Source organism: Lactuca sativa, chromosome 3, assembly GCF_002870075.4.
Source record: "Lactuca sativa cultivar Salinas chromosome 3, Lsat_Salinas_v11, whole genome shotgun sequence".
In the NCBI taxonomy this organism is placed as follows: Eukaryota; Viridiplantae; Streptophyta; class Magnoliopsida; order Asterales; family Asteraceae; genus Lactuca; species Lactuca sativa.
Genome location: NC_056625.2, coordinates 49,863,669 through 49,882,824, shown reverse-complemented (window position 1 = coordinate 49,882,824; position 19,156 = coordinate 49,863,669). Strand labels below are relative to the sequence as shown.

The window sequence follows — 19,156 nt, the reverse complement described above, 5'->3', positions numbered from 1 at the left end:
AACACAAATTAATTTCTTCTGACAATCGATTGAAAAAATCATGTTTTCAAGACATAAAATCATCTCTATAAACACATACACACACAGCACACACAAAGATATTTGATTTCGTTAATAGGTTTCTGGAAACATGCAATCTATGGGTCCATAGATAAACACGGAGAACACAAACCTATAAATCTATTTCTGGTTTTTGTTAGGGTCAAAAAAGGTTGATCTCGGGAGCTTCTCCATGGATGAACGGTGTGAGCACTCACACACACGCGCACACACAAGGAGATCAACACATACACCTACAAAAATCGTTTTTTAGAGATTAGGGCTTGAATGTTTTTCAGAAATCATTTTAGAGACGAGGGCTTTAGCGTTTTTCAGAAACGATTTCAGAGATGAGGGAGGTCTTGAGCTTATTTCATTCTCTCAAAAATCAAATCCCCAAAATGATTCCCATGTTTCAGGTTGGATTTTCACCACGGGTTCGTGTTGTGAAATTACCTAAGCCATTGAAATCCTTTTGTAGAAGACGATGAACAATACTCAATTTTGATTTCTAGATTTTTGGATTTTAAGGGGAAGATGAAGTTCATCAAAGCCAATGATCACCACCAGAGCAAGGAAAGAACGAGTAAGACCACAAATTCGCACTAGGATTTAGATGAAGTGGAGCATGACAACAAAAAAATTGGATAAAGTATTTAGACCAATTTCGGGCTGCAATCAGGGGGTTTGGGTTAGAGAGAGAGAGAGAGAGAGAGAGAGAGAGAGAGAGAGAGGAGAGAGAGAGAGAGAGAGTAGAGAGAGAGAGAGAGAGAGAGAGAGAGAGAGAGAGAGGACCCCTATTATTTTTAATTATTAAAATAAATAAAGAAATAATATATTTTCAAATAGTGAAAGAAAAATAGAAAATAAATACCCCAAAGATATTATAGTCATTTCAATATTTGCAGAATAGTCATTTCAATATTTGCAGAAACCATTTCCACATAGAAACATGGCCAAAAAGACCATGAAACAAAAAAAAAAATCAAAGTTTAAACTAAACGTTGGAAAAATGCATATCATAAGGACCATTTTTGTATTTTTTCTTAATAATTTTATTTATTGTTATTTTGCAATTATTATGTTTACTTATTTTGTATAAACGTTTTTAAAAATCATATCATCAAGATGCTCTTTATATTCGAGTTGCATATAATTAAAACGAAATAAAATTTTGATTCAAAATATAGTTTATTTCAGTAGTCTATGGTACTTAATAAACAAGAGTAAATTACACGAATGGTCCCTATGGTTTAGGGTAATTTGTGTATTTGGTCCTTAACTTATTTTTTTAACTCGAAAGGTCCTTACTGTTTGTTTTTATTACGCTTTTGGTCCCTGTGTTAGCTAAAAGGATTATTTTTCCCTTGATTTTTTAATTTATTTAGATAAACACAGCCCACCCCCACCCCCTCACCTTACCTTGCATAATAGTATTTTTAGGTAAGACAGAGACCAAACGCGTAACAAAAACAAAAAGTAGGGACCAAATACGTAATAAAAGCAAACATTATGGACTTTCCGAGTTAAAAAAATAAGTTACGAACCAAACGTACAAATTACCCCAAACCATAGGGACCATTAGTGTAATTTACTCAATAAACAAACAAACTTGGAGAGATTTGATACACATTTTCTACTGGAGTTATAAATGTGGTTCGAAGACAATATAAGTTTTAGTTTTCAAAAAAAGAAATAAGAAAAGAAAATATAGACGTGTAAACTAGTTGTGGACCGCTAGGAAAAGACTTGTTCAACAAGTTGGACGTCAATCTCAAACCAACAGGTAGGGACAAATTTCCATTTTTAGTTTACACTTAAAAATAAAATACAACATTTGTACCTCGACTTGCATTAACTTACATATCTGGCTTAAAAGACTTGTTTTCTGTACTTTCTCTCCAAAATTAACACTTGCATTTAATTTGAGTCATTATGTCCCATAAAATACATGAAAGTGGCGGCACAATTTGAAAATCACGAAGATGATGAAATATACAAACTGATTATGAGTTTTACTTTGATGAGATTTTTTTTTATTAATTTATAATTTTAATCAAAAACATACATCTTTGTTATGTCATTCTGGAGTTTATTATCAAATTGTTTTATTCGTAAGTTAACAATCCATGTTAGTGAGTTTCATCAAACTACAAATGAATGATGTTATTGAGTTATTTGTTAAAATAATTTCACTTTCTTTGTGTAGATGAGAGTATTGAAAAACAATAACATATGGATTATAACTATAATAACTCGAACACAAGCGACTTGATTGAACATTATCCATCGATAAATACAGTCCCTTCATTCATCATCAACAAGACTCGTAAGTCAAAATACAAAATCAATTACAATTTCTCTTTGACTCAGCTGCTATCACTTGGTATCATAACTTGAACCTATAAATAGAGTGTGTATCTATCTTCATGTTAGGGAAAAGAAAAGCGCCCTACCACCTCTAGAAATGGAGCTAAATTTTAGTATGATCAACACAGTGGTATGTGTTGTTGGAGTGATAGTGATGATATACGGATGGAGATTTTTCAACTGGATCTGGTTGAAGCCGAAAAAGATGGACAAGTTCCTAAGAAAACAAGGTTTGAACGGAACTCCCTACAAATTTCTATACGGAGACATAAAAGAGATGGTGCAGATGACCGCTGTTGCCAAATCGAAACCCATAAATCTCAACGACAACATCGTCCCACGTGTCATGCCATTTCTGTACAACTCCGCAAAGACTTATGGTAAGAAAGCTGTTGGATATTATGTTCAATGTATTCTTGATTCTTGATTCTTATTGAATGAAAGAGTGATGATTTATACTTGTATGGTTTATAGGTGAAGGAAAGAATTTCTTTACATGGATGGGTCCACGACCTTTGGTCCACGTCATAGAACCGGCACTAATACGAGAGATTTTGGCCAATTATTCTCAGTTTCTAAAGAAAAGAGGAGGAAATCCATTAAGAAATATTCTAGCAAGAGGGCTAGCAAATGTTGAGGCTGATCAATGGGCAAAACATAGAAAGATAATCAATCCTGCTTTCCATGTCGAAAAGCTCAAGGTTCATTCATGTTTCTTACTAAGTTACCAAAAATACCAACAAACTCTATGTTGTAAATTACTGATTCCATTAATGTCTCATATTTGTAGGATATGTTACCTGCTTTTTACGTAAGCTGTAGTGAGATGATCAACAAATGGGAAGAATTAACAAAGGAAAGATCGAGTGAAGTTGATGTTTACCCTCATCTCCAAACATTTACTAGTGATGTAATTTCACGTACAGCATTTGGTAGCAGCTATCAGGAAGGAAGAAAAATATTTGAACTTCAAAAAGAACAAGCAGTGTTAGTTATTAAGGCTACACAATCAGTGTATATTCCAGGATCAAGGTGAGCATGCTTCAATTTATAATACCTTTGAGATTTTGTCCACAAATACTGTTTGATTCTACAATTAAATGATTAATTATCATTTCTTAGATTTTTGCCTACAAAGAGCAATAGAAGGATGAAGGAGATTGACCGAGAAATAAAGGGATCAATAAAGAAAATTATAAATAAAAGAGTAACAGCAATGAAAGCTGGGGAAAGTAGTAGCGATGATTTATTGGGCATATTATTGGATTCGAACTACAAAGAGATCAAACAACAAGGGGATAAAAATTTAGGGCTGAGTATTGATGAAGTCATCGAAGAGTGCAAACTCTTTTATTTTGCAGGGCAAGAAACTACTGCAAACTTGCTTATTTGGGCAATGATTTTGTTAGGCCAACATACAAATTGGCAAGATCGTGCTAGAGATGAAGTTTTAAAGGTGTTTGGGGAAAGAAAACCACATTTTGATGGATTAAGTCACCTAAAAGTTGTAAGTAATTTCTCTTGTGCTTGGCTTGGATTTATCAAACTGTGTATTAACTAAATAGAATCATAATGTATTAATTACTAGTATTTATTTTACCATGGCGTTAAAAAAAATGTGTAGGCCAATCACACTATCTTATAGAACAAGATTCAAGAAGGTGATGCCCATTTTTGAACTTGAGACTTCACTTATGGGTTCTTGAGGTTTTATCAGAAGCCATTCACAACAAATGAAGAAAAACATGATCACATTTTTTATTCTTGTTGTTGAGAAGAATCATATTTTTGGTGTATACTAATTATTTATTTTTCAGATCAATATGATTTTGCATGAGGTACTTAGGTTATACCCCGCGGGTATAGTATTGGAGCGGATGATTCATGAAGAAACTACACTAGGAAACACAACCTTACCAACCGGTTCACTCCTCTACTTGCACATGATGCTTTTACATCATGATAGTGATACATGGGGTGATGATGTGCATGAGTTCAAGCCTGAGAGATTTGCAGAAGGTGTGTCAAAGGCAACAAAGGGACAAGCATCATACTTCCCTTTTGGAGGGGGTCCACGTATATGCATCGCTCAAAACTTTGCTATGTTGGAAGCAAAATTGGCACTTGTTATGATTCTAAGAGGTTTCTCGTTCGAGCTTTCCCCATCATATGTGCATGCTCCACATACTATCATCACTTTGCAACCTCAGTTTGGTGCTAAACTAACTTTGCACAAACTTTAGTGGTTATTGTAGAAAAAAAACGAGATACATACATACTGTTGGTTTATATGTCTACTATATTGAATGCATAAATGATGCATTATTCATAGGAGCGTATAGACGCAGGTGAATAACTTATCAATAATTTCTATGATTGTTGTCTTTATTTTGTCCGAGGAAAATATTGATGCATACAATAACATATAGTACGATCAAAATCATAAAAATAAAGAGTTTGAGGGTAGAGACATGGTATCATGATTTCAAAATGGCTCAAACCACTTATTCTGCATTGTCGAGCATTATTAACTATAAGACAATATCTATTCAAACACTTTCTATATTAGCAACTATATATAGAATTGATAAATGTCAACTTAAGTGATGTATTTCCCCTATACACAAGAAAATCAAGTTTCTGTTCATGGATTACACATAATTGTGTATTTACTCATATAATATCATATAAGGTTCTAAATGGTGCGATGCGTGACGTGACTGCAAGGTCAAGCCTCAGGTCATGACGAGACACAAAATTTTATCTATGAGCATCACAACAAGTTTACAATCTATCATACCAAAATCCAGCCATCTTATGCTGATGTAGAACTATATCTTCACTTTCATACTTCACTTGCAAACCCAAAAAATGATTGTCTTCCAAAATCCTTCATGTTGAAATGAGTGCATAGATTCTATTTTGGCTAACTAATTATTCCATTAATGTCACTGTGATGATCAAATGATCTACATAGAGTAGAATAATTGCCAGCTATTTGGGTTATGATGATTATAACAAAAAAAAATCTAAACAAAAAAAATTCAAGCAAAACAAACATCATAAATAGAACATGGATCTATGTTGATTAAACTTTATGCAACTTAATTAACCCATAAGAAGGATATACAATTTACATGTTGTGATGTCAAGAAGAAATACCAAAGCCTCAAAGTAGATGCTTTGTATCAAGTCACCCCCACAACAACAATCAACAAGCAAGACAGAGACTTCAAGCTCGTAGCTTGAAAATTGTGACCTGAACCATACAAGGTTCATGGTTAGCGCCGTTGGTCAGTGCCGTTGTTTCCAAACATCAGAGGAAAGAGGAGATACAGTTTTCTTGTCTTTTAGTGCTATTTAGGATTAATGGAGGTCCCTATTTATAGTTGTTGGTCCTTATCTATATAATCAATCAACAAGTAATGCAAAGAACATAGTGTAACACCCAAGTTCCAGGCATAATTATCTTTATGAATACAGACATTTAAAGTTTAAACCTAATAATTTGTGGTGGCCATGACGTGGTGATGATAGCACTATGACGTGGCGACACCAGAGTGGAACACCTATTCTTCTTGGGTGCCACAATGTGCAAGATATTGGCCACGAGATGGTTGTCGTCTTCATGTAAAACCCTAATTTTTCAGGCCTTAAGCCCTATTTAAGGGATGTGATGGCTAGGATTTGCGCACCCTCAACCTCCATCACCATCCTTTCGACCTAGAAGCATCCATAGCCTCTATTGTTGAGTTTTTTTTTTAAGTTTTGTGGTGATTTTTTGTGAAATGAAGAAGACACCCATTATGAGAAAATCCAGCAACCAAGCTCCTCCTCCACAATCTAGCACATATTTTGGACCCTTATGAGTCTTCAAGACCTAATCTTTATGTGCTTTGTTTCTAGATCTAGACTTTTATTCCTTGTTCTTCATGTTTGGGTTAGTTATGGTGGTGGGATCTCATAAACTTGGGAACTTTATGGATCCTTGAGGTTCCCTCGGGGTCATATGTTCCAGATCTAAAGTATGGTTGAGTTTTGATTCCTTGCATGAGGTTTTGACCTTATTTTCTCCATTTTAAACTTAGTTGGATTGCAAGACATGCAGTGGACATGCATGTCTATAAAGCACCGATTTTTATGACTTATTGGGTGAGAGAGAGCCTTCTTGAAAATAAGAATGTGTAGCTTGAATGATTAAGAGCTTAATGAATTAAGTTGGTCAAGACAGATCCCATAACGTGGAGATTTAGCCTCCACGATGTTGCGTGGACGGTCTTCTCGACTGTTTTGTCGTGAGGTCACCACGACATAGAAAATGCTTGGCCACAACGTGGCGACCAACTAATGGACTTTTAACTTTTGACTTTTTGACATTTGACTAAGTTTGACATTAGGTCAATTTGAGGGTTTTGGGTTGTAGTTTAAGAATTGGTCTCTGATTGTTGTATAAGTGATCTGTCTTCGTGATATGATTACGGGATTTAACTTTAGCGGTTTCACTAATAAGGGCACCACCCCTCAAAAAGGCCAACATTCATTGGTGAGTGCCCGTTTTAGTAAAATTGTCCAAGACATGGAAGTTCATTTCGACATGACGATTAGGCAAAAAGCAATTTTTGAGTGTCTAAGGGCCCCACATGCTCAAGATTTTCTTATGACTCTTCCTATTGACGGTCTTGGCCAACATATGTCGCCAGTGGAGTATCGTGCCATCCTCAAGTATCGCCTTATGATCCCTTTATTTCCAGCTGACGAGACTTGCCCTGTTTGTCGCAAGGCATGCTTGGACTCCTTTGGGGAGCATACAATTCATTTTAAAGAGCTCCCGGGTTTCAAGTACCGGCACGATCTAGTTAGGGATGTTCTTTTTGACATATTTAGGCGCGCTGAGATTTCTGCCAAGAAAGAGGCCCCTGTGAACTTTCTGACTGACCCATTGGAAGGAAGATCAACACTTAGACCAGCTGATGTTTTATTACTTGGATGGGCTGGAGGAAAACATGAATGTGTGGATCTAACATGGGTTTCCCCTCTTGTGGGCTTGGGGAGTGGAGTTTTCACTGTGGGGCAAGTTTCTTGAAAAGTTACATCAAGCAAAGTGGCAAAACATGAGAAAGCGTGCATGGAAAATCAACACACGTTTATACACTTTGCATTGATACTTTCGGTTTCCTTGTGCCAGAAGCCATGGAGCTACCCAATTGAGTCCAATGGGTCATGCATAGTAATGTTATGACTCCAAGATCTATAGATGTTGTTTCTAAAAGAATTAGTTTTGTCATCCAAAAAGGGGTTGTGGCACAACTTGTTGCTTGTTTACCCACAACATCTATGTAAATCTTTCTTTTGAATTTTGTTATATATAAAATTGTATTTAGTTTTTAGAACAAAAAAAAATTTCAAATGAAAATTTTGCGTTTTTATTTATCGTAAAACTTTGCATATATAGAATCCAAGTTAAGAAAAATCATTTATTCCAAAGGACATTGTTTAGAAATAAGTGTAATTTAGTAAACACGGAATCTCCATTGGTGTTGAAGAATGTGTACAGTCACGCCTTCGACTTTCCATAATCACTAATGGTACCTGAAAAACATTTATAAACAATTAGGTAAGCATGAAGCTTTCTGTGTTCCCCCAAAATACCCTACACTACAATACATATACAATGCATGTACACTGGGCCCACAGTCACAAGGATTGGATTGCCCCCGGGCCCACAGCCACAAAGATTGGATTTCCCCCGGGCCCACAACCACAAAGACTAGATTTCCCCTGGGCATGTTAGCCTACCACCTCAACCCAACCGCTCGTCTGAGCCTCCAGTCCACGACTGGTTCCCCTATTGTGCCTATAGCTTAGAGCCAGCTCGCACCTGGAATCTTGGCCTACAGCACAGAGCAGGACTGCCTCAACCTGACCGCTCACAATATTTCAAAATATATATAATCAAGCAAACGAATCGAGTAAACAGATAATCGCATGCAATGATCTACATGAATCTACCAGTCTAACAGCTCACTACCGCATCCTAGGCCTCTCTCAACATACTACACTACTAACGAAAAATCTCCAAAGAATGCATATCTATATGTAACCAGAGGTGAGATACACATTCGTATAGATGATCCCACTCTGGAGCCACAGCCAAAAAAGAAACAGACAAGAAAGCATAGATCAAGTGTTCTCAGGCTATCCTAGGTGACTACATACAACCCCTAGGGCACTCTACTAGGCGATAAATGTCGCGCCATGCTTACTTTCTTCATGGATTTCTCTCGTGAGCCAAATAACACCAAAACATGGAAGGCCATTGATCAATAACAAAATTCCTTCAAGTTTGATCAAAAGTCAAACCAGTCAAAAACTAAAAGGTGATAATCCCTTAAGCCATGCACTCAACTCCTCTAGAAGGCTTTCTTACACCCCATAGGCTATAAAAATCGTTGCTTTAAAGTCTTGAATACCCAATGCAAGTCTTGAGCTCAAATTAGGTCAAAAATAGAGAAAAAGAGTTCAAAACCTCATGCAAAAGTTAAAAACTCCACAAATCTTCAGATCTAGCACGTCTAACCACCAAGGGACTCTAAGGACACATAAAGTTGCCAACTTTATGGGATCACAACACCACAAATAGCCGTAGCATGGAGAGTAATGCGTAAAAGTCTAGATCTAGCAACAAGGAATCATAAAGCTTGAAGCTTGAATACTCAAAAGGTCCGGAGAAGTTGCTAGAAGATGATAATGATGCTTGCAAGCTGGATCTAAGCACCAAGGATGATCCCTTCTTCTTCAAGTCACTAAAACACCACCAAAAGCTCAAGGATTCATCAATGGAGGCTAGGGCTCATTTGGAAGGGATAGAGGCTGAAGATGATACTCTAGGACATGATTTAAGGGCTTCAAATATGGAAGAAATCCTAAAAATTTTGTGGGCTTGGATTGCAGCTTCTGTCACGTAGTGACAACCATTTCAAACACATGAACATTCATTTGCCTTGTCACGTCATGACCACACTGTGGTCATGTCGTGACACCCGGTTTTCCTAAAAACAAGCTTTTGACTCCTTAATGACATAAACCAATCCATTCTAGAAAATGGGTGTTACACCTGTAGTACCAATTCTCAGATTTTGTGACCTGAGCTATTATCTGCTAGACTATAAGGTAAGTTTTATCACTATACTTTGAACTGTAGTATGTATCCTTGTGTGTAGGATGTTAGTATGTTGCACATATTTGTTAGATTGGTAGATCTATATAATTACATGTGGTTGCTGGTTATTTGGTTTGAAGGGGTCCAACTTGGTGTTGTAGGCCAAGATACTCGGGCGGTCCAGTATACCATATGCCTTGCAAGGCGGTCCAGTCAGACTATAGGCCCAAGGGAGCGGTCCAGCTATTATAGGCCTTATGAGGCGGGCCACTAGACTGTAGGCTCGCTAGAGCGGTCCAAGCATCTTATAGTTTTTGCGACGCTGCAACGTCCCAAAAATTCATGGTAAAATTTACATTTAAAAAAACATCAAATCCATATAACCATTTGTTTAAAACCAGTCAGAGAAAATGTATTTTTCAACATTAAAGTAATACAATAACAATCGTTTTACTAAAGCCGTTAGGGGATGCTGTGTAGTCAAGTCGGGCCCTTCCATTTGGAAGTGGAAGTACCTAAATACGTTTAAACCACAAACTGTAAGCACAAAGTCAAAGTCAACAGTTAACAATCTTGACCAAAGGTCAATCCATGTCAACAAGTCAATGGTCAAAGTCAAAGTCAACAGTCAACAACATCAACCAGTGAACCTCATGTCATGGCCAACCCTTGGTCATGTCGTGAGAACACACTCAATCCGATTGTAACTCGCTTTGCTCCAACTCTGCCAAATCGGTTACATAAAACCCACTCAGCAAGCATCACAACGTGAACCCTCCTTAGCTACATCGTAAACACAACATGACAAGACAATCGTGGAAATCCTCCTTAGTCACATCGTGACATCCTCAATGTCACATCGTGACAACAATATGAGACAACCACTTAATGATTTGAGTCCTTAATCCATTAAGTCTTCAACTCCCACTTTCCCTAAAGCTTTAAAGGACTATATAGGTTCATAAAAAAACACAACATTTGGACATGTATGCCCTATGCATGTTCTCTACCTAACCTAGGTAAAAAGCTAAGAAAATGACCCAAAAATCATGAAAGGCTCAAAATTCAAAACGAACCCTTAAAAATGGTCCAGAAGGTGATATCAAAAATGAGAAGATGTTCCTTGCTTGACCCTTGCACAAATTATCCTTCCACTTCCTTCTAAGAGCACCAAAAACCATCAAAGATGAGCAAAAACCACGAAGAGAGACTAGGGTTAGGGCTTTATGAGGCTTTAGGGTGATGGAGGCTGATAATGAACCCTAAATTCGAGTTAATGGGGTTTAAATAAAAAGGAAACCCTAAACGATCATGGGCTTGGGCTGTAGCCTTCCTCACATCGTGACCACATACGTTTCATATCCTGGCCTCTTTCCAGATGCACATTCCTCACTTGGCTTGTCACGTCCTATGGTTACGCCGTGACACCTGATTTTCCCCAATAAAACAAGCTTTTGACTCTTTAATGCCCTAAACTGAACCATTCTAGAAAACAAGTGTTACAACTCTCCCCTACTTAAATTATATTTCATCCTCAATTTCATTCCTTACAACTTACTATGTCACACTGGACGACATTGCTATAACTTCTTGAATTCTGACTTTGACTAAGAAGTGTAATGTCACACCTTATAATCGGATGATTCTGTAACATCCCAAAAATACAGACCAAAAATTTCATTTTTGATATAGAAATTCATAAAACAATTTATAGAAAACATCATCAAGTTAATTCATTTCTCAAAGGCCTTAAATCATAAGTCTCAAAATCATGTCATAACATAGTAATAGTGTCAGAGTATAAATCCCAAGAATCTCATATGCGGAAATCATGTGTGTGTGAGATGCGCTGCTGTGACAACCCGATATTTCAACTCTATGTAATGACCTAAAAGTCAAGTATTGTAACCACTTTTGTGATAATGAAATTAGCTTTGAAAATAAAATGTCCAAAAAGTTTTTATTTAATTACCTACTATGTTTGATTCATTAAACCATGATCGTACGTAAAAAGAACGCCCGAATCCGACTTCGTATATTAAAGTTATGATTTTTGCAATTTCGGCTTAGCAACAGACAGCTAAAAACTCGAATCAGAGATCGAGCGACTTTTGACCAGAATGACCTAAACAAGAATCGAAGGTCTCGACAATGGTATTTCAGCGGTAAAAAGTCTGGCTAAAACAGAAGTCAGATAAAGAAGTTATGAATTTCTAATGAAATTTTCTTAAACGCGTCAGTTTAAAAATAAATAATAAAAATAATTTCAAAATTTGCCGACGGAATCTAAACAAAAGTTGTAGAGCATGGTCTCCCCTACGCGTGGATATAAAGAGCATCGAAAACGGAGTTCGTATGAAGAAGATATGAATTTTAGAAGTTTATTAAATAAATAAAATATAAATTTTATTATTTAACCTTGGTATTATCCGAAGGCGAGTCATCAGATAGGGCCGAGTTAAGCCCAGCGTAAGCTCGTACGCCAGCGTACTCAAGGCCTAGGCCTCGGATCGTCCACGTCTCGCCCTATGCGAAGCTAGCATCCGTCCCATCCGAACTCTGAGGCAGTCGAGGATCCGGTCATGCGTGACGCACGCGTACGCCCAACATACCCGCGTACGCCCAGCGTACCGAGGCGGTTCCCACCCCCTATAAAAGGGATGCGAGGGTTCCGAAGAAAAGGGCCATTCTCTCTCATTTCCCTTGCGTTGTTGCCTCGTTTTCCGTGCCCATGCTAACCTGAACCCCGGTCACTTTGCTCAAGTCCCGAAGGTCGTTTGTACTCCCGAGATTCCCGAGAATCCCGATAAAATCCGTTTTCCCGAGAAGAAATTCTGCCCGGTTTTCATCTCGCCTTTCTTCGATCTTTCAAGTGAGTTCATACCCCTTAATTAACCCTTTTAAATATTCTATAAATGCTTTTATATGATTTCAAGGGGGGGAATACAAGTAAAACACCCGATTATTATTGTGTGTTATGTAAAGTTTTATTATACACTTTTATTCAATAGAATCATATGTGATTTATAAACTTTATAGGGAACTTTCGTATGTAAAATATATCACGATAACATTATATCTTTTGAAACGAAAAATGTTGTTATATAGGTATAAATTAAACACTCTGTTTTAGATTGCATGTATATGTGTCCAACTTAGACACTATAAAAATCTATACTTTCATAACAAGGGATTCATTTTCTAGGGATTTCTAAACAAACGAGACACACTTTTAGAAAGCTATAATAGGTATAGTTTTACGAGAACATTACTAACTTTTACATACTAGAAACGCGATTTTCAAGAAGTCACTTTCACATACAAGAACAAACGAGCATTTTAACACGTAAATATGTTTTTATACTAAGTTTTGTGAAACATTAACTTCACGTACGTTCGAGTACACATTTCAAGTCCTGTATTATATACCATAATCCCTTGGAGGGGAGCATGGTGTTTGTGTATAGATCTATACGGGCTTGACAACCCGCGCCCTGACTGTTAGCTACAGTCCACCATTTGGAGTGACAAACGTCAGAACATTCCAACGCCTGAAGAACGTTGCGTATAGGCAATCCGAGTCAACAGAATGGTTATAAAACTCACATGGGGTATTAAAAATACATTGATTTACGAGGTTTTTCAAACATATTGGATATTTTATACGTACATACATTTTCTAGAAACAAACATTAGTCTTGATAGAAGGCTACATTTATACTAGTAGAATATATGGGATTTTCTAGGAACAAACAAACAAAAACAAAACATTTCATTCCATACAAACATTGTCATTTAATACTTATGAAACTCACCAGCTTAAATGCTGATCTACTCTTTCAAAACTACTTGTATGTCCCAGGGATTCAGTAATTACAGGTATCAAACAGCTTTTGAAGAAAGGACATTGCATCGTTAGTTTAACTTCATATTTTGACATCATATTGTAATTGGTTTTGAACATGTACTTTTTAAACAATGTAAACTTTCAATTATATATATGATGGTTGTATTGCTTTCTTTACTATGTATTCATTTGTTATGCTACCACATGAAGTCATCCGCCCCCGAACGTTTCCGCCGTTCTGGTTTGGGGGTGTGATAGCTGCTACCGTACCAATTCCATTCCTTTGGAAGAAGAAGGACCTGAAACAAAAAATTGAAACTGTAAGCATAATGCTTAGTGAGTTCCCCCATCATACCACATACCATACAATAAACATACTGCCAGGCATATGTGGGTGCCCGGCCTACCCTGCTGAGCATATCTGGGTGCTCAACCTACCCTTGTTAGGCATACTGGGGTGCCTGACCTACCCTTTGTCAAGCATATCTGGCTGCTCGACCTTCCCTGCCAGGCATATTTGGGTTCCCGATGTACCCTCCGGTTTATTCAACCGACCACGGGGACTATTTCACCCCTATCGCTACCATATAATAACATAACATATCATGTTGTTAGACATATCTGGGTGCCCGACCTACCCTGCCAATATATCTTAACCAGGTCCGGGGACTAGTCCCCTCCTACCACTATCACATAACATCATAGCCTACTAACTCAAATAGTGTAACAGATAGGGGTATACCAGAAAATTATCACAAAGACAATAATCTCTACTATAATAAATTTACTAGTGGGCCAACATTGGTGCCTTAGATCCACTTCACCTCAATGTCGTCAAGTAGCTAAACTGTCCTCGGTGCTGGGATCAACTCCTCTCAAACTCATACACATAACAATCTCCTTTAATTACCTTTTCACACTCATAACCCTTTAAGGGTCAACGCTGGTCAATGGTCAAGTCAAAGGTGAACACTCTGGTCAAAGTTAACCTTCTGGTCTAAGTCAACATTCTGGTTGACCTAACTTGCCGAGTTGGTCCATTAACTCGTCGAGTTCTCGGGTCCATAAAACTATGGAGTCTCGATCCTACCCGCCTAGTTCTTCCATGAACTTGTAGAGTTCCACTTTATATAAGTCGGGGCATTTCACTCAAAACTCGTCGAGTTCATCCATGAACTCATCGAGTTCCTCTTTATATCAGTTTGGACATTTTTCTCTCAACTTGCCGTGTTCGTCCTTGGACTCGTTGAGTTCTTTGATCTTTAATTCTATAAACATGTCCAACTCGCTGAGTCATCTTCTAAGCTCAACGGCTTTGCCTAGTAACAGAAAAGGTTGGGGGACCACGACCCAACTCGCTGAGTCATATAAACGACTCGTCGAGTCCCCCAAAGTCCAAATCTATTTTGTCGATTTTAATCGGGCTTAATGCATCCAAAACGTAGATCTGGCTTCCTAGGGTTGATATAACATGTAAAGTTACAAACTTTACATTCATACATGGGTTATTTAGCTCAAAAATCCCTAAAAAGTGGTTTATATGATGCATGGGACTCCCATGGCCATAACGTTGGCTCCTTTATGCCATGGAGTCCCTCAAAGACTTTGTATCTGAAGTTATTACCCCAAAACATGCTTGCATCCATGAATGGTTCCATAATATGCTCAAAAAATCCCTAACTACCCCATGAAAAGATCTAGTAAACAAATAGACAAGGTATACACTTTATACCTCAAATGATCTGGAAATGAAGCACAATCTCCGGATCTACTTGCTTCCTTTTGAACCCCCAAGCTTCCTCTTCCTTCTCAAGCTTCAAAATCATCAAGAACAGACAACAATAGCTCAAGAACACTCAAAATGGGTTAGGGTTTCGTGACTATGGTTTGGAGGTGATGGAGGTTGTAGTTGAGGCCAGATAAAGTGTTTAAATAAGGTGCAAACGCTAAAAATTAGGGTTTCACCCGGGCATACCTACTCGTCGAGTCGAGGCTTCTTGACTCATCGAGTAGACTTCAAGTCCCGCGTCCAAAAATATCCCATTCCCACTCGACGAGTTTTCGGCCTCTTGTTGGATTAGATGTCTAAGCCCATAACTATAATTGGTATGTACTTGACCTAATAGTAGCATGATCCATTTTGGGTTGAGTTCACCAGAATAATTTGATAGTTGGATATTTTAAAAAAGGTTCTTTGTGATTTATTAATATATTATAAGAATAATATATTAATTGAGAAATCATATTATTTATTTAGTATTAGTATAGAATTAATTTGGAATTAATTTAGTGATCAAACGAGACTAATTAAATTAACAGGGACTGATTATGTAAATCAGTGATACATATGGTTTGGGTTAATGATCCATGTTTGATTAAACTTATGAGATAGCCCATGAAGTGTTAGTCAAAATCAAAGTGTTGGATCATAAGCTTAAGTGTAAGAATTAGGGTTACATATGACTCTTGGAATTCTACACTATAAATGTATACCCTAAGCCCTAAAATCTACCACCCTTGCATTCTAAGAAGAGTTAGCCGATTTTAGAGTCTCATATTCATCTAATTATTTATTGGTGTTTGTGACTTGTTTGAGGCATCACACTCTAGATGCTAAGCTCTCTTAAGGACAAGATTCTACAAGCTACTACACAAGGTAATCTTCTAACTAGTTTTTATGATTCATATATCACCTTTGCATGCTAGTTAGGCTTCATGCTTTGGAAAATGAATATTGCATGTATAATTAGAGAAAAGTTAGATCCAAAGCATTAGGGTTGTATGTGTACCATAGGAATGTTAGAGTACATAAACCCAATAGTGGTATCAGAGCCTAAAGTGTTTTCTATTATATTGATACAATTGTTTGATTTTCAAAGCTGAAAAATTGACATTTCTAGCAACTGAGTGTTGGACTTGACGAGTCCTATGATTGGACTTGACAAGTTGGATAATCTGGTGATGAACCCGACGAGTCCGTTGCCTTACTCGACGAGTAAGATTATCAGATGGTAGTTTTTCCGAGTTTTTGGCCTGTTTTGGACTAGGATCATTACCACAAACTGTTTTGGTTCATAAAATTCAATTTTACTAATATGTTAATGATTATCCTCATCCAATACCATGATGTTTGTCAAGTTTTAAGATAATTACTTGATTTTGTGAAAAACTAATTATTTGTAAAATTTGGAATTATTTTGCTATATGACTAGTATTAGGTCAAATTTGGTAAATGGTAAATTATATGATAATTCTATTAGTTAAAAATTGATCTAAATGTTTCTTGAAGAGTTTCGTAACTTGTCCTCAAGTTATGAAATATGAAAAGTCTCATTCATGAAACACTAAATCTTTAAGTTATAGAATTCCAAAGGTCCTCAAGTTATGGAACTTGGAAAGTCTCATTTTTGTAACATAAATTCTAAAACTCAAGAGTTTTTTTGAAGAGTTTCAAAACTTGTCCTCAAGTTTTGGAATTTGAAAAGTCTCATTTATGAACCTTTAATTCTGAACCCTAGAATTAAAAAGTTTAAAATTCAACCTTATACTATTATAATATTAAAGTTTAATACTCTTATATATATATATATATATATATATATATATATATATATATATATATATATATGTATGTATGTATAATACAAGTCTGTCTTACCGTTAGTAAGCCTCATTCACGAAGCTAGTCTATAAGGGGTGTTTAAGGAAGCAGCCTATATATGACCATCATTGGGTATCCACTCTTACCCATTACACTCTTGACTAGTGGAGGGTCATTAGCCGAACGACTATGATAGGACATTAATCCTCATTAATAAGTATAATGATATTATAAAGTAACTAAACTTTTATAATTTCCCAATCTTAGTTACTATAGGAAAAATGTGAAAATGGTGATATCCCATGGAAATTGCACTTTGCATGACTCATCCTATTGATTTAACCATTTCAACAATTCAAGATTCCTCTTCTTAGTCATACCAATGCACTAAGGTGTCCTTAGAAGGATCAATTATGACATGGTTCCAAAATCATTAGGATGATCATAAAACTGTTGGATTAATGTCTAAGTCCATAACTATATTTGGTATGTACTTGACCCGACCCGACATGGTCCATTTGGGTTGCACTTCACCGACATAATTTATATGGATAATCTTTTGACAATAGTATGTTTATGATTAATATTAATATATTATAAGTTCTAATATATTAATATGGAATCATATTATTTAATTAGTATTGATTAAGAATTAATTTATTATTAATTAAGTGATCAAAAGGAACTAATTAAATATGGACTCTTATATATATATGGAATGGGCCAAGTTCATTTAGGTTGGGCTAAGCTTTCATGGATAGTCCATGGAGTGTTTAACCCATGGATCCTAGGAAATGAAAGGTCATGGGTATTAGGGTTTAACCCTAATCCTCCACACTATATAAAGATGTCCTTGGTTGGTGAAATTGGCACTAGTGTGGTACACTAAGAAGCGCTAGCCAATTTCACTAGAGAGAACCAAGTATCCATATTCTCTAAAGTCTTCCAAGGTGTTTTGGTGATTTGTGATTCCATTTGAGGCTTCCACACTATTGGGGCTAAGCTCTTAAAGCTTGAAGACATCAAGCTACATCAAAAGGTATGTCATCTAACTAGTACTTTGTAGTATAAGAACTTCATAATATGATAGTTAGGATTAAAGCCTTGTAAAGTTCTTATTTGCATGTATTATAGAGAAAACATAGATCCAACGTTTATAGGGTTGCATGTACACCATAGGAGTGTTAGAATGCTCAAAACCCAACAGTGGTATTAGAGCCTAGGCTTGTTTTCTTGTTATACTTGCAAAAGTAGCTGAAAAATCAAGTTTTGATGCTGTCTGCCCAGCAGACTCGCCGAGTCCATGAATGGACTCGCCAAGTCCAAGGAAAAATGCATCCAACACGCCGAGTTGGTTCGTGCACTCGACGATTTGGACCCCCAGACAGCATAAATTCGACTTTTTTTCTGGAATTGGACTAGGAACATTACCCTAAGATGTTTTTGGACTTATAAACTTGTTTTTGATGTGGTAATGTTCATGCTAATCCAATTTCAAAGATAATTGTCAATAGATTCATGTTTTGTATTAGTTTAAGGTTTATACTAATTACATGAAAAAGTTTGATTTGAATTATCTTGTTCTTATGAGTTGCTTAGATTAATAGAAAAGTTGAGTGAAATAGTTGTTTTCAATCCAAATTAATCTAAGAGTTGATTCTAAAATGTGTTTTTGTAACTTGTCCTCAAGTTATATGAAAAGTCACATTTAAGTTTCATAAAACTCATAAAAGTTGGCAAAGGTTAGAAAAATGAAGAGTCTAGTTCTAATTAAATGGTTTTATGACTCCATAACTTGTCCTCAAGTTATGGAGGACCAAGAGTCTTTTCATTAAATAATAAATAAATAAAAAAAGTGTAACCTTAATTAATTCCATAAGTTATAAAATAAAGAAAAGTTAATTCTTTTATTCGTTTAAAGTCTTCCATAACTTGTCCTCAAGTTATGGAACTTGAAGAGTTTTTGGATTAAAACTACTTTAAACACATAAGTTATGGAATCAATTAGTTTTGAATAGTTTCAAAAACTTACCCTCAAGTTTTGGAATTTGAAAAGTTTTCACTTATGAATACTTTAATTCCAAGTTAGCCCTTAGAATTTTAAAGAGTTAAAATTCAACCCTTATACTTTATAATATTA

General features: G+C 36.3%; 1 protein-coding gene across 3 annotated transcripts; it reads left to right on the top strand.

The window, feature by feature from the left end:
* Positions 1 to 2,386: 2,386 nt before the first annotated feature.
* Positions 2,387 to 4,797, top strand: LOC111884384 (cytochrome P450 CYP72A219). 3 transcript variants are annotated; one of them, XM_042900106.2, is made up of 6 exons: positions 2,387 to 2,789; positions 2,884 to 3,110; positions 3,200 to 3,441; positions 3,532 to 3,916; positions 4,034 to 4,070; positions 4,227 to 4,363. In XM_042900106.2, exons 1-5 carry the CDS (start codon positions 2,507 to 2,509, stop codon positions 4,052 to 4,054), a joined length of 1,158 nt encoding a protein of 385 aa, XP_042756040.1. In that variant the 5' UTR covers positions 2,387 to 2,506; the 3' UTR covers positions 4,055 to 4,070; positions 4,227 to 4,363. The 3 variants fall into 3 exon arrangements, with proteins under 3 accessions (XP_042756040.1, XP_023736468.1, XP_023736467.1); XM_023880700.3 differs by lacking the exon at positions 4,227 to 4,363 and having other exon boundaries at positions 4,034 to 4,220; XM_023880699.3 differs by lacking the exon at positions 4,034 to 4,070 and having other exon boundaries at positions 2,389 to 2,789; positions 4,227 to 4,797.
* Positions 4,798 to 19,156: the final 14,359 nt, after the last annotated feature.

Excerpts from the sequence above, each read along its gene's own strand:
- LOC111884384 (XM_023880699.3), top strand. The coding sequence starts at position 2,507 with ATGGAGCTAAATTTTAGTATGATCAACACAGTGGTATGTGTTGTTGGA. Across the intron at positions 3,111-3,199 it reads TCCATGTCGAAAAGCTCAAG|GATATGTTACCTGCTTTTTA; the intron begins GTTCATTCATGT and ends TCATATTTGTAG. Across the intron at positions 3,917-4,226 it reads GATTAAGTCACCTAAAAGTT|ATCAATATGATTTTGCATGA; the intron begins GTAAGTAATTTC and ends TTTATTTTTCAG.